Below are 14,848 nucleotides of genomic sequence, written 5' to 3' on the forward strand. Positions count from 1 at the left end.
CTCCCGGGTTTTTTGAGGACAGCTTAGACAAACCAGCCATGTCCTCGCCTTAGTGCATGGGGCTGGCCGTGCAGTCAGCACCACCCGGCATGGCCTGGCCCGGCAGCCCTGCCTCTGGCTGCCGGCCCTGCCGAGGTGGTGGCCGCTCAGCAACAGGCACGGCGGTGGTTGGGGTCCCTGTGCAGTGAACACCCCTTGAAGGTGCTTCCAGGGAGCTTTTGCTGGCTGTGCTGACACCTGGACGCGGTGCTCTGCCGCGGTAGCCGATATAGCCCTACTCCGGTTGATGTGGCCGTACCAGGCCAGCGGGTCCCGCTGCCTCCAGGCGGCAAGGCCGGGCACCGCGCTCCGCACACCCGCGCAGTGTCCCGGCCCAGCGCCGGCCCCTTCCCCGGGCCCCCGCCTCGCTCAGGGGAAGCGGCGTGGCCCCGGCGCCCGGCTCGGCGGGTCGCGGGGAGGGCCGGCCGCAGCGGCGGGGGCCGTGGCCGGGCGCCCCGGGGCCGCGGCGGGGCCGGGCGGCAGCGGCCGAGCGGGGCGGGGAGGCCCCACAGCCGGTTCCCTCTTTGCCCGGCGTGTGATTGGCGGTGGCTCCGGAGCTGCCTACCGCCGGCCATGGAGCCTCCCCTCCGGCCCCCGGCCCGCTCCGCTTCCTGCTGAGGAAAACACCTGTCCGGAGCTGGAGCCGGGGCAGCGGCCGCGCCGCTGCGGTGAGTAGCTCCGTCCCGGGGCCCGGCGGGGGTCGCCGGCGGACCCTGCCCGAGGCCCGGGCTCGCAGGTGGCGGCGGGGGCGCCGGGCCCGGGGCTGCGCGGCCCGGCTGCCCGCGGTGGCGGTGGGCAGAGCCGCCCGGCCGGGCCCCGGCTGCCCCGCGGCGCTGGGCACGGCGAGGTTCGCCCTCGCGCGGCGGCGGCTCCGCTGCTGCTCCCTCGGGCGCTACGGGGCGGTGCGGCTCCGGCCGCCATCTCGGCGCGGCGGGCGCGGCACCGGGGCCCGGCCGCGGTGCGGGAGCGGGAGGCAGCCCCGGCCCGCGGCGCGTCTGCCGGGCTTGGCGCAGGCGAAGCCAGAGGCCAGAGCCCCCTTCCAGCCGGGCGTGTGGTGACCGGGGTCAGCAGCGCTGAGCCCCGCGGGTACTGCCCGTCCTTCGCTCTTCGTGGCCTCTGTCCCAGCTCACATCCCAGCCCCAGCACGAGTTACAGGTTTGATGCGAAACCTGCACAGGAAACTTAGAATGTTGAATGAAACAATGCAAAGTGAAGGATCACACGAGACTGTGGTAGCAGTTCCCTCTGGTCTTAAGATCTGTGAGTCAGCTCTGCTACGACACAGCTTTTAAGCAATAAATAACTGTATTTCCTCATCCGACAAGCTGCTTCTGTCTGTCAGATACATGTAGACCATAAAAGCTTCCCCCACAACAAATCGTCTTAAATAACAGCTGAGGACATTCCAGAGTTGGTTGTTGGTGTAGATTCGGTCACACCATTGCAATCACTAGTAGAAAACTGGGCACAAGTTGAAAGGGAGTACCCATGTAGTCACTGTGTCCCTGCAGGAGCCACAATGCAATCTCTGTGTTTTCAAACTCCATGAAGTGTTGGTTTGAAGGTAGATCACCCATCACTTGTATAACTCTGGTTAACAACAACTATGCCAGAATTCTTACCTAAATTGTCAGAACCAACTAGAAGTTACTGCTTGTTCCAGAAGCACCCCCAGATAGGTTCTTTCTGGTGTAGAAATCAAAATATGCAAAGGCCTGTAGTGAAGGCAGGTGCATCCTGAAAATATTACAGCCATAATAGCAGTCAGCACCTCCTGACTGAAATGTTGAGCTGTATCTGCTGATGAGTATACTTTTAGATGAAGAATGTGACTATTACCTGTGAAGTTTAATTGCTAATGGGAGCCTGCACTGATTTAATTCCCATGAAAGCTGATAGTTGCTAGAGGATTTGACAAAAGAACTGAGCAGAATGGTGTTTGTTGTTGTGTTCATGCTTAACACGGTGGTGCTGTATCTTGCCTCCATATATCACCACTGGATCACTGTAGATGCAGGGAAGATGTATTGTACTCCTATCCAGCAAATGCAAAGCCATCTCCAACTATAGGACAATGCTAGCAAGTAGATGTAGTATGCTGCTTGGAAAACTTCAGGTTGTGTCACGGTAGTTTTGTTTGTTGGTTTCATTTATCTTACAAGTTAACTTTATCTGAAACTGTGAATGTAAATGCAGTATTATTATATTTGCATAACGTATGCATGAGGTAATTCTTAACTCCCATAGAGAGTGCCTGCTTTCTTGCAGGTTATGTAGTCTGGGAAGTTCACACTAAAGTGCAAAGAATCATTTTAAAATGAGGTTTTCACATGGTGGATTAAACCAGAAGCAGGAACTAATATAGAATAAGCATGAAAATAGCCGGTGAAGAATAAGTAACTGGTAAAACTCTTCACACAGTCCTAATAAAGCAGTGAAGTTTGGCAAATATTGTGATGTTGTGTAGCAGAATATACTAAGCAGAATATACTAATTCATGATAAAACCACATTGTCTTTTTAAGGTGCCTTTCAGCCAGTGTTTTCAAATCATTTAATAAGTTTGCTCATCAATTTGTCTCCTAATCCTGCTGTGAATTATGTTTCAGCCTAAACTGTGCTGGCTCCATTCCTTTCCCTTCAGTTCCCATCCCTGTCCTACCACTTCTGCAAGTGATGACTCAGATCAGGGAACTGATCCAGCTGAAAATTAACCACATTTTTTTGTTTGCTGACCTGAGCGATGAGATAGGAACACGACCAGAGACAAAGGCAAATCTGTTTGCTTGTCTTAGCTACCTTTTACAGGCGCACCTCCTCCTGCTCCATTGCCACCATCATTGTGGACCTCTGGTAGGACTGTTCTCCTAATACAGGGAAATTCAGGGTTGATGAGGCTGATTTGAATTAGAAGTGAAAAAGAGATTTTTTTTTTTTTTTTTTGGTGTTGTTTCAGTAGGCGTATAGAAATGTCAATAGTGTAATGCTTAGGCACGACAAAGGGTTTAGGAAGTGATTTTAAATGATTTTCTGTTATAAAGTCAACGTTTTCTGATGCATATGCATAAAGAAATATGGTTTTGCCATGCCTACACATGGATTAAAAGAAAATAGAGACAATTTGGTGTCATCCTAAGAATGGGACATTTTTGTGTCTGTCATTGCAGGCACAGATTAGAAATAATCATTGCTTCAAGAACTAGCTTCTGAAGCTGATGTAAAGGGGTCAGAGCTGAGCTGGAAATGTAGATTGGACTGGACTAGACATGACAGGTCAGAGCCCAAATGAATGTGGGAGAAGAGGCAATCTTGTGTGGGCAGTTACACAAGTGTCATGCACTTAGCATTGTATCTGGTACAATTGGGGAGGAGGGGGGGATGTCAGAACCTTTCACAATATTGCTCTACTTGCCTTTTTAAGTGGATGACAGTGTCAAACAATTGCATTCATTGAGCAATGTACAGGGTAGTTCTCTGCTGCATGAGGTAAAGATGCTGCCTTGGGTTGTCTAGTAGTTGGAGTAGTTCTAGAATAGCTTAGCAGAGATGGAATATTTGTGTGTGTACATGTTTGATAAGTTAATCTCTAAGTGCATAGCACATGGCGACAGGATGAGGACATTTTAAACCAGCATGCTTTCTTAGCTCTGGCAAAACGCAATGAAACCGATACAAGTACAGGTTCACTTAACAGGATCAGCATGACTTTTAGAATTAGGAATATTTGCAAAAAGATCTATGTAGCCAGTTGGCATGAAAACCCCCTTACTGCTAGTTGCTTATGTTTAAATGAAGAAAAATACAAGACTATATTACATGGTTTAAAAATTATACTTTACAAGATAGACTCTGCAAAAGCATTGCAAAGTCAAACTCTACAGTCAGGGATTTCAAAACACAGGTTTTGCAAAACACATTTTCCCCTTTAGCATTGCTCCTTTTCTTTTCCTACACATCCAGCTCCTTTTTACATGAAACCAGCTGCTTCCTTCTCCTCCATCATCCTGGACATTGCTATTGAGGTTGCTGCTGCTCAAGTTTTCCAGCCACTGAGTGCTTTTCTCAGACTGCAGAGGAAAGCAATGTGTAGTGCTGAGATGCCACAGACACTGTGGCCGATGAATGTGTGAAGGATGAGTGTTGGAGATGTCTTGGCCAACATGTGTAGATTTCATGACAGCAACAAGATGTTCAGGGCAACTTTGCCACTTCCTGGAGACATTTCAAACACTGGCTCTAAAAGGTAGAGGGAGCTAGGACAGAGTGTTTTTTCCCCAAAATCACTTCCTGAGAAAAAGAACCTTTGAAAAGAAATCAATCTTAGCTGCCAAGCAAAATGGTACTCTGAGAAAGAAGGACTATGTGTATGGTGGAGGGTATTTTCTTTTTTTAACCTCTGCAAAGTGTTAATTTCAGAGGTTGTGAGTGGCACATTGGAGGCAGGTAAGAGATTTGTCCTTCTCAAGAGTCAGCATGTTTGTAGGATACGTACTGTTGTAAGATGTGTGCTGGATATTGCTGTTCAGATGTCAATACTTCACTGCAAATGTCGTAAGGAATAAGGATACAACTAAGGTTTTTCTGTCTTGTCTTCCTGATTTGTACGTGTTTTCCCAAATTGTTTTCCTGTGGGGATTTTTTTTTTTTTCTTATTTAGTAAAGGAACAGCTCTTCAGATTGTAGTTAACCACAAGAATTAGGGTTGGAAGTCCATGGTTTAAATTCTTCCCAAATTTTAAGTCATCATTTCTAGTGGATTTGACTGTGTGTTTGTAATTATAAATGGAGGAGTTAAAAATACTAGGAGGAAGATTGCCCTGCAGTTCTATTGCGGAGGTTACCATGCAAGATCTTTGGCAGACACCATCTCCATGTGACGCCTGTATGGAGACTGGCTTAAAAAACTCTAACGAATTTAAGTTGGGAGTCCTCAAAGGGCTATCACCATGGAAATAAAATGAAGAAAACATTGCAGATTTAGTTGTCTTTTATGTAGTATTTTTATTTACATTTTAATGAAGTATTCAGGCTCTCCAAAAGATACTTTTTTAAAAATGTTTATTTGGTTTCATCAAATTTATTGCCCATATTATTCTTAGCTATTTTTAGAAGGCTTTAACCATGTCTTCTATACATGTGTATTAAAATTATATTGGTGTACTGTCAGTGTATTTTTACTGTTGTAACAGGAAAACCATTCTGACTTTTTTTAAAATGAGCAATCATATGTATAATCAACTTGGTTAAAACTTCCTTCCTGGTAAGTGCAGCACTTCCTTTGCATCTGGATATGAGGGCGAGCAAGAAAAGCAGAACAGCTTAAACAAAGAAATTTTTTGCATGAATGATCTTCCTTTAAAAAAATAAGAACTTCAGATATCAAACAAATGCATCGTCTTCAGCAATTGAGCCTTTATTTTATGAACAGGTAATATTTCCTTTGTCAGTTATAGACGGGGTGTGTCCACAGTCTTTGCTTTCCGGAACTTGAAAAAGAATTTTAGTTAGCATGCTCCGTTGTTTCATTTTAACCTTTTACATTTTTATCTTCTCGTTTTGTTGTCTATTAAGGCATCATTACATTGGTTTTGGTTTTTTCCAGCTGTTAGAGAAAGATTTTATGTGTAAAATACATTGTCTGGAAAAGAAGTTCAGAATGTTGCTGTAACTTAGCTTGTGTGGGAATGCTCAATCAGCGCTGCCTTCTTCTTCCAAGCTCTTGGTGAATCATTTCCACTTTAATATTGTTCAATGGAGATTAACCATAAGCAACATATGTTTTGTTTACTGAAAGCTGATAAGGTAGGCTACTCATGTTTGATGTTGCTTTACAGGTGTTTTGGGTGTGATTTGATGTATAGGGTAGGAAATGGGCATCAGCTTGGCAGTTTTTTTCTTTTGTAAAACGCTAATAGTTTATACGTGAAAAGTTTACTTTTAAAATGGATGGATGTTCTCATTCTCGTGAATTATTATAAAGAAGCACATTTAAGGATACTAGGTTTGAACTTAGATGCATTTTAAATATCTGTCTTCAGAAGTAGTCCCTGACTTTTGAATCCTAAGGATTTTTTTCCTGTAAGTCCTTATTCCTCATCACTAAAAAGAGAGGCAGAGGAAAATGGGAATAGGCTCACCTCTGTCAAGTCTGCAAACAGATTCCTTGTTTTGTTACCTTTGGTCATTCCTGGAGCTCAGTGGGATGGCATTCTGCTCATGCACAGTGTCTTTTGATTTCTGTGAAAATCCACTTATGTTAATATCAGCAGCATCAAAACAGATAATGCGACAAAAGAATCAGTGCTTTATCAAATAGAAGCAAGAACAAATCAGTGTGGAGGAAATACGTAGTCAGACTGCTTATCCTCAGTGAAATCTGGAAAGACTGTTTAAAAGTTCTATTTTAATTATTTAATGATTAGAAGGTTGTTTTGTTGTTTGTTGGCCTTTTTTTCATATTTGGTATTGAATTGAATAGATTATGTCTGAGGTGGTTTATGTAGATCAAGTATTTATGACCAGAAATTAAGAAAGCGTATACATAGCAGGATTCTGACCGGCCTATGATTTCAATTTAAGAAGACTTAAAAAATAAGAGTGAATAAAAATGTAAATGAGAAAGTAATCAAGCATTTGTATGTTTTGCTAGATTCCTTCTGGCATGGAGTTGGAGGATTATGAACAGCCCGTTGTTATGAGAGAGGAAAACAAACGAAGGAGAAGAAGGATGAAACCTCACTGTACATCGAGTAATTTGTCGTCAATGGAACTGATATCCATTGAGTTCATTTTGCCTACAAGCAATAAACATACTAAAGTACCGGAAATGATGTTACTCGAAATAGCTGCCAACTGTACGGTTGAGCAAATGAAAGCACAAATTTGGATGCGTGCACTAGAGATGAGTCAAACCACAGACTTCTACCACACATTCACCCCAGATCAGTTTATTCTACAGTATCAGAAGAAGGGGCAATGGTATGAAATTTATGATAAACATCAAGTATTACAGACATTGGACTGCATACTGTACTGGAAAGTTTTACAGAAAAAGGTAGGCAAGATCTATGTTGTCCAGAAACAAAACCCATCAGAAGAAGTTCAAGAATTTCAGCGGCAACTTAATGATTTAATTGGTTATGATGTCACTGATGTAAGCAACGTGCATGATGATGAACTAGAATTTACCCGTCGCAGATTAGTCACTCCACGAATGATAGAGGTAGCCTGTAGAGATCCTAAATTGTATGCAATGCACCCATGGACTACATCTAAGCCACTCCCAGAGTATTTATTAAAAAAGATCACTAATAATAACATTTTCATAATCATACATAGAGGAACAACTAGCCAAAAAGTGAAAGTGTCAATAGATGACACTCCAGATATGATTCTCCACAGCTTTTTCACAAAAATGGCAAAGAAAAAGTCTTTGATGGACATTCCAGAAGATCACAGTGAACTGGATTTTGTTCTCAGGATTTGTGGCAGAGATGAGTACATTACTGGAGAGACACCAATCAAAGATTTTCACTGGATAAGACAGTGCCTTAAGAATGGGGAAGAAATCCACCTTGTCTTAGACAATCCCCCTGACCCGAGTGAGGATGAGGTTCAGAAGGAAGAGTGGCCCTTGGTGGATGACTGTACAGGTGTTACAGGGTATCATGAACAGTTGACAATAGATGGAAAAGATCATGAGAGAGTCTTCACTATTTCTTTGTGGGATTGTAATAGGAAATTTAGGGTGAAAATAATTGGCATTGATATCCCAGTTTTACCAAGAAATACTGATCTCACTGTGTTTGTGGAGGCTAACATTCAACACGGGCAGCAGCTCCTTTCACAAAGGAGGACTTCATCGAAGCCTTTTACTGAGGAGGTTCTGTGGAATATTTGGTTGGAGTTTGATATCAAAATCAAGGATTTGCCTAAAGGGGCACTCCTGAATCTTCAGATATACTGTGGTAAAGCACAGGGACTGTCCACAAAGACGAACCTTCAGTCACATGAATCCCCCAACTCTGATCCAAAGTGCAAAACTCAGCTTCTCTATTATGTAAATCTTTTGTTGATAGATCACCGTTTCTTGCTACGAAGTGGGGAGTATGTGCTCCACATGTGGAAAATTCCAGGCAAGGGGGAAGAACAAGGAAGTATCAATGCAGACAAACTCACATCAGCAACTAACCCAGATAAAGAAAACTCAATGGCTATCTCTATTGTGCTGGACAAATATTGTCACCCAATTGCCTTGCCCAAGCACAGGATAACAGCAGACCCCCAAGGGGATAGGACACGAGCTGAAATGCCCAACCAGCTTCGCAAGCAACTTGAAGAGATCATAGCAACTGACCCACTTAATCCCCTTTCTCCTGAGGACAAAGAACTGTTGTGGCACTTTAGATATGAAAGCATAAAGCACCCCAAGGCATATCCTAAGCTGCTTAGCTCTGTGAAATGGGGACAACAAGAAATAGTGGCCAAAACATACCAGTTGCTAGCTAAAAAGGAGGTTTGGGATCAAAGCACTTTAGATGTTGGACTCACAATGCAACTTCTAGACTGTAACTTTTCAGATGAAAATGTCCGAGCAATGGCAGTTCAAAAACTGGAAAGTTTGGAAGATGATGATGTTCTTCATTATCTTCTACAGCTTGTGCAGGTAAGATGTATTTGCATTCTTGAACTCTGCCTTCCGTGTATATTTGCATTACCCCATCATCATTTCATTTTAGTAGGTCTACTTAGTAATCCTGGTATTGAAGTCTTCAGTGTTTATTCAAAGCAGTAACCAAATTAACCCAAACCATATTTTCTACATTTTGCCTCTTGCCTGTGTTGTTATTTTTGTGTTACTGTTGCCTTGTGTCTTATGATTTGCTCTTGTGTTTACAGTATTATGTTTTTCTGGAAATTGTCAATAGTAGCACAGCTATGATGGGAGCAAGTCCTGACTGTGCTATCTCTAATCCTGTTTGTATCAGGTCTGAATCACACAGCACTGAAGAATTGTTGACTGGCTTTACCAATAGTTTAGAAAGAGTGTAGACAGAAAGAAAGTGAAGGCAGATGTTGACATGGGCAAGGCTTGAAGAAAAGTCTGGCGTTGTGTTTTAGGTCAAGAATAACAGTGTAGTTACATAGTATGTTGCAGTGACTTCAGTCTCGTATTGTTAAAGGGACCAAATTTATCTAGAAGGTTCCAGAAGATTTTAAGAAGTAAATAAAAGGTTGCTAGGACTGCATAATAAAATTAATTCATTCTGGGAAGTTGGGTGAAAAATGTTGTTTTTAATGGCAGTGAATCACTGTTGTATCGATTTGAAGCACTCTGTGCGCGGATCTGCCAGACGGAACGTCAGGAAGGTTTATATCAGTTATACAAGAAAATTGGTTTGTTTGCTTTTCCACAACATGGTGCCAGAGCTGGGCAGCCTGTCAGCAGCAGCAGAGTCACATCTGGTGGCCGATGAAAGGTGTAACCCTGCCGCTTTTCCTGGTACCCACGTCCCCTGAAGCAAGGCGACTCTGCAGGCTTCCCACACTCGACAGGGCTCTGGCTCCTGTGGAAAAGCTGTCACTCCACAGAGCAGGAAATACTATTTTCAAAGAATTGGAGAACAAAATTGACATTCAATATTTAAAAGAGAAAAAAGGAACTGCCGCAGCCAGGGAAGCTGTGGGATGTGGCTTTTAATTTTTGTGGGTTCAGAGAGAGCCCGGGTCCCCAGGAAAATGAAATTGGTATTTCAGATTTTGCTGCACATCAGTAGTGCTTTAAACAAAGCCTTTTTAGCCTAGTCTTTGCTTGATGAGGCTCCCCAGGCAGAATTTATGCACTTCTGCATTAACCAAAGGAGTCACCACGGTTACCTCATTGGGCCTCCCACGTAGCTGCTGCTATATATATATGCTTGGCTTGTGAGCCTTTGCTGTATACATGTGGCTCAGCAATTGTATTCGCTTTTGTATCCAAATTAGGAGTTTGGGATGGTGATTGGCTGATTTCAAAGTGCCTAAGAGAATGGGGGAAATACTGGGGTTTTTCCATTTGTTTTTGAAATTATTTGTTTTCAGGAAGTAAAAATCTGGAGAGTTTTAAGAAGAATCAATCTAACAGTAAATTAAATTACTGTAGCATAAAATCATAGAACTTAACTTCACTGCATCATTTTTAGTAAGAGATTCAGTAAGAAATTAAGAGACTACCATCCCCCCAAAGGAAAAAAATGCTAGATCCCAGCTTTTGCCTCTTTGCTGCTTCCTTGTCTGTCCTTCCTTGGCTAACAACAAGCACAGTCCATCAGCATCCTGCACCTAAATGTTCATACCACAGTGTATTTGAAAATCCGCATTTTTCAGAGAATGGATCTCAGCCATTCCTTTGTTCTAATGGATGCATCTGAGATGTCTCTTCTGCAAACAGTCATCACTTTTCACATGCATACCTTCATGAGAGCTTTATGACTTATTTCACTTTGCACAGGATATTCCCATTTTACCTCTTAGTAGAGTTAGAAATCAAACAAACATTTTATTTCCCCCAAGGTTTATCCCAAATAGAAGCAGCCATGCCATAAATAAATCTGCTGAGCTTCCTATAAAGGTCTGTTGTTCTCTGTGCAGTTGATAAAACATGGTCAGGATAGTTAAATGCAACAAAATCCACTGTAAAACAAACACCGATGACTGTTCTGCTTGGAAATGGCAGTGGGTAAAGCTCTTCTCCTGTTGAATTGACAAGGCAAAGGTACATGCAGGGACCTGATGAAGTTCCAGCAGAGATTTTTTAATGGTTAGCTTTTATTGTTGCTATTCAAAGCTTGATATTTAACTTCGTGAAGAAAAAAGAAAAAAGGTATTGACTTTTAAAAATAATTATTTCTAAAACATCAGCATAGTAAGGGTGTTCATACGACATTTTTCTTTAATATTACAATAAATTTGCAACCTTATCATAAGGAGGTTTTGTTTTGAAGCAGTGGCTGGTTGTTTGGCTGTATTTCATTCTTAAATTGTTTTTCAGGGATATGCATTGAGAACATTCAGCCAAGTATATACCAGAATGAGGTTTTTAATAGGGTTTCTTGGAACTGTAAGCAAATCCATTTGAGTTTATGTAATAATTATTGCTTTTAGGTGCCTTATTGCAGTGAAAATTAATTTTTATTAAAAAACCCTTCATACCTTATAATCTCATATACAAAATAAAAGGAATTATGTATTTTAAAATCAGTTTATGTTGGTGAGTTCTCATCATCTTTCCTAAATGAGATGATGTTGCTTGGGGAAATAAAACAGCATTGCAGAGACGGTCAAGACAGGTCTTGCAGAATTATGATACTGTAGAAGGGCAAGTCTGGTGCTTGGCTTTCTTGTCTGTCTCTTAGCCAGCGGCTGGCAAGAACAAGTCTTTGTAGCATTTTATAACGTGTTTCATTCTAGAAGGTTGACTGAAAAGCTCCATTTTTTTTCCTTTTTTTCTGTTGAATAAACCCGCAGGACAATCTGCATTTCAGAAACAGTGTTGATATTTTAATAATAAAAATACAACTGTGTGCTGCAGTACTCTTGAGAGTTTATAAACCCCTGCCATTTGTTTGATGAATTTGGTAGACCTCTGCTGATGGCTTGGTTGCTTGTTTGCAAGCTGCAGACCACAATGATCTTGAAAGAACCATTATATTCTGTTGAATAAATATCTCTAGACATTTGCATACTTTGTTGCTTCTGAAAGCCGAGCATACTACATGCACCCGGCTCTCTGCACATCCCTTTATTTTCCCTTAATCTCCCTACGTCCTGCTTCCTGGCGCTCTATTTCCAGAACCTGAAGTCATTCGCCAGCCGCCTCAGTCCATAACAGGGATTTTGTGACTCTGTCCCAGTGATTGTATGCTTCTTATTTCTCTTTTCTTGCCATGGGATATACATGCATACCTTTTTTTCCACCATTAATCTTCATACAAACCTACAAACTTGGAGTCCCTCAAGCAGCAGGAAAGAAGCTGCTGGAAAAACCACCTGAAGTGGACAAGTTCCCTGGCACAGCCCAGTACCTGAAGTGTGATAGTTTTCTGGTAGACTAATTCACTTGCTCATTGGGATGGGGCAGAGGATAACAGCAACAAAATTCCGATCCTGACACTGCAAAAAAGTTGTGACTTTTTGTTTCCACCCTTTTTTGGCAGTAGCTTGGAAATACTGTGGGCTTGGGTGGAGGGAAACGGCTGTTGGAAGAGAAAAATAACATCTGTGCCCACAAGCTCTGGTGAAATCTTCCTCTTAATTGTACTCATTAATATAGGATGTGTATCAGGGCCTTTATTCTGTCATTCATTTAGGGGCTAAAGGCCAGATTAGGTGCTCCGAAAAGCTGCTTCTGTGTCCCATGTTTGCTGGGGAGCCCAACAGTGAACCCTGGTGCCCTAGTCCCAAAGTAGCAGATGTTGTCAAAAAACAGTGCTTTATTATTGACAATTTTTATTAAAGAAAGATTACAAATATGTCATTTGATTTGGCAATAATGTTTTCAAGCTTTCTCAGTGTCAGTCAGACTGCAGACTGTTTCTGATCTCACTGGGTTTTGTTACAGCCTGAGAACGTTGCTGCTTTGTTCGCATGCCTCCAACTGCTCAAATCGGTATCTCTGGCTAGCTGTTCCCTGCGTCGCTTTATTTGTTGCTTTAATGATGTAACTGAAAAGACACTGTTGCAAAGAAAAAGTGCTTCTTGAATCAGACATAGAGAAGCTGTGCTTTGGTTTTTCAACTTTGTTTCCTCAAAAGACCTTCTTTGTTACACATTTTCTACTGTTGCAGCAGTAAGTTCTCTAGATGTCATCGGTAGATTTTAAGTGGAATGGGATGTTGAATATGTTAATAACATGTCTTTTATGTTTGTATTACTCAGGCAGTGAAATTTGAGCCATATCATGACAGCGCATTAGCCAGATTTCTGCTAAAACGTGGTTTGAGAGTAAGTACTTCAACATACAGCCAACTTGTGCTAAAGCTACTGGCATTATTAAAACCCTTTGTCAAGAAATGCTGATTGTATTTTTCTCTACCTCTAGAACAAAAGAATTGGTCACTTCTTGTTTTGGTTCTTAAGAAGCGAGATTGCCCAGTCCATGCATTACCAGCAGAGGTTTGCAGTCATCCTAGAAGCCTATCTCAGGGGCTGTGGAAAGGCAATGCTACACGATTTCATGAAGCAGGTTCAAGTAATTGAATTGCTCCATAAAGTCACAATGGAGATAAAATCAGTTTCTGCCGAAAAATATGATGTCACTTCTCAAGGTATTTGCTAACAGGCATTTCATTTTTTGTAATAATATTGTTTTTTCTCTTTGGGTATGAAAACCTAGGCAGCAAATTGTCCTGTTTATTTGGAAAATTCATGGATAAATTACTGTCAAAGGGCATCATTATCACTTCTTTTAAACTGCCAGTTAAAGTTATTAGTGACTGAACTAGTAATACATTTGTTTGCTCATTCCAGCCCAGAAGGGAAGAGTATCAATGTTTTAGACACCCAGTACTTTCCCATGCTTTGACTTATCTTCTTGAACCTCACACAATGCACCTTGGAAACAGCTAAGTTCTTGTACGTAATCATTAGCTGAATGAATGCCAGCAATGAAGAAAGAAACAACCCAGGACACAAATATTAACTGGAAATAAAGAGACAAAGTGACACTCGCCAAGAAACACAGCCCTACCCTAAGGAGTCACTGAAAGATGCTTGGCAAGGAGACCAGGGAGGAGTCCAGTACAGCCTCTGCTATGCCACAAAAGTAGCTGGTGGATCAGCAGTGGATACACAGAGCACATCTTTGGGGCTTTTTGGTGTGCTGAATAGGAGTCTTGTGAGACACAGATGGGGTATTGTTATTTCTAGTTCTTGTAAGCACTGCTTTGGAAGCCACAGTAGGGTTATACAATGCCTATTTACTTCTGTGTTTTGCCTGTCTTTATTTTATTTTATTTTTCCCAACTTCCTTAAAAGCTTGTTTGTCATCATTCCTGTTAGTTGCTTGGTGTTGGGAGTAAGTGTGAGAAGACATATGACAATACTCGAATTCTACAGCTCTTCCTGCATGTTCAGCTTGGTATGTACCAGGCCAGGAAGTCCTTGGTTCAAGAAAGCCTTTCTACTCTGGTTATGCAGAAGTGGCTGTGGTGGTGTTTCAAAAGAAATTTGAAGGAAATATGCATTTAGTCTTCAATATATAATGTATTATCAGTTTACATTACCACATAGTGTGAGTTAGGGGACTTACTGAACCCCCATATAAAATATTGTTTCAAAAAAACTTTCTAAAATTTATCTTAAAATGCTCTACAATCTAAATGTATCTGGTCAGAATCCCGTGTTTTGGAAAAAAACTTGACAGCCTTGCAGATATACATGTCTGTAACAGCAGTGGTTTCCATCACATTACCTTTGAAGGATATGTGGGCAAAGAAGAAAAGGTTAGAGAGAAAGCAATCACATTAACACCCACCAGGTTTTGAAGTTAAAGAATCTTTGTATGTAACGTTGTCGTGGTTTAAGCAGAACCTTGAAATATGACTTATATAATTGACATTTTCACTGAATAAGGCTTCCTGAAACTGTGGCATGTCCTACTAATGCTGTATCTAATTTAATTTATTCTCAGATTATTGAGGATATTATTTTTCCTACAGGCACCATCTACTTCTTATCTTTTAAAAAATGCATATCCTAAAATTTCTTCTTTAGTTTATTGCTTCTCCTTTACCCCATCATTTCTGATGTTCACAGTTGTTTATATTTTCAGT

General features: G+C 41.8%; 1 protein-coding gene across 2 annotated transcripts in view; it reads left to right on the forward strand.

Annotated features, from left to right (window-relative positions):
- The first annotated feature begins 542 nt into the window (after positions 1-542).
- The window catches only part of PIK3CG (phosphatidylinositol-4,5-bisphosphate 3-kinase catalytic subunit gamma), a 35,164-nt gene continuing 20,858 nt past the window's right edge, over positions 543-14,848 (forward strand). Inside the window, exons 1-4 of one of the 2 annotated variants that reach the window (XM_030480283.1) lie at positions 543-707; positions 6,688-8,703; positions 12,954-13,019; positions 13,117-13,342. In XM_030480283.1, the coding sequence (XP_030336143.1) occupies positions 6,700-8,703; positions 12,954-13,019; positions 13,117-13,342 (2,296 nt within the window). In that variant the 5' untranslated portion in view covers positions 543-707; positions 6,688-6,699. Of the gene's footprint in view, positions 708-5,384; positions 5,467-6,687; positions 8,704-12,953; positions 13,020-13,116; positions 13,343-14,848 lie in introns of those variants that run through there. The other variant, XM_030480284.2, reaches the window with a different exon arrangement.

The sequence above is a fragment of the Strigops habroptila genome, chromosome 3 (genome assembly GCF_004027225.2).
Source record: "Strigops habroptila isolate Jane chromosome 3, bStrHab1.2.pri, whole genome shotgun sequence".
NCBI lineage: Eukaryota > Metazoa > Chordata > Aves > Psittaciformes > Psittacidae > Strigops > Strigops habroptila.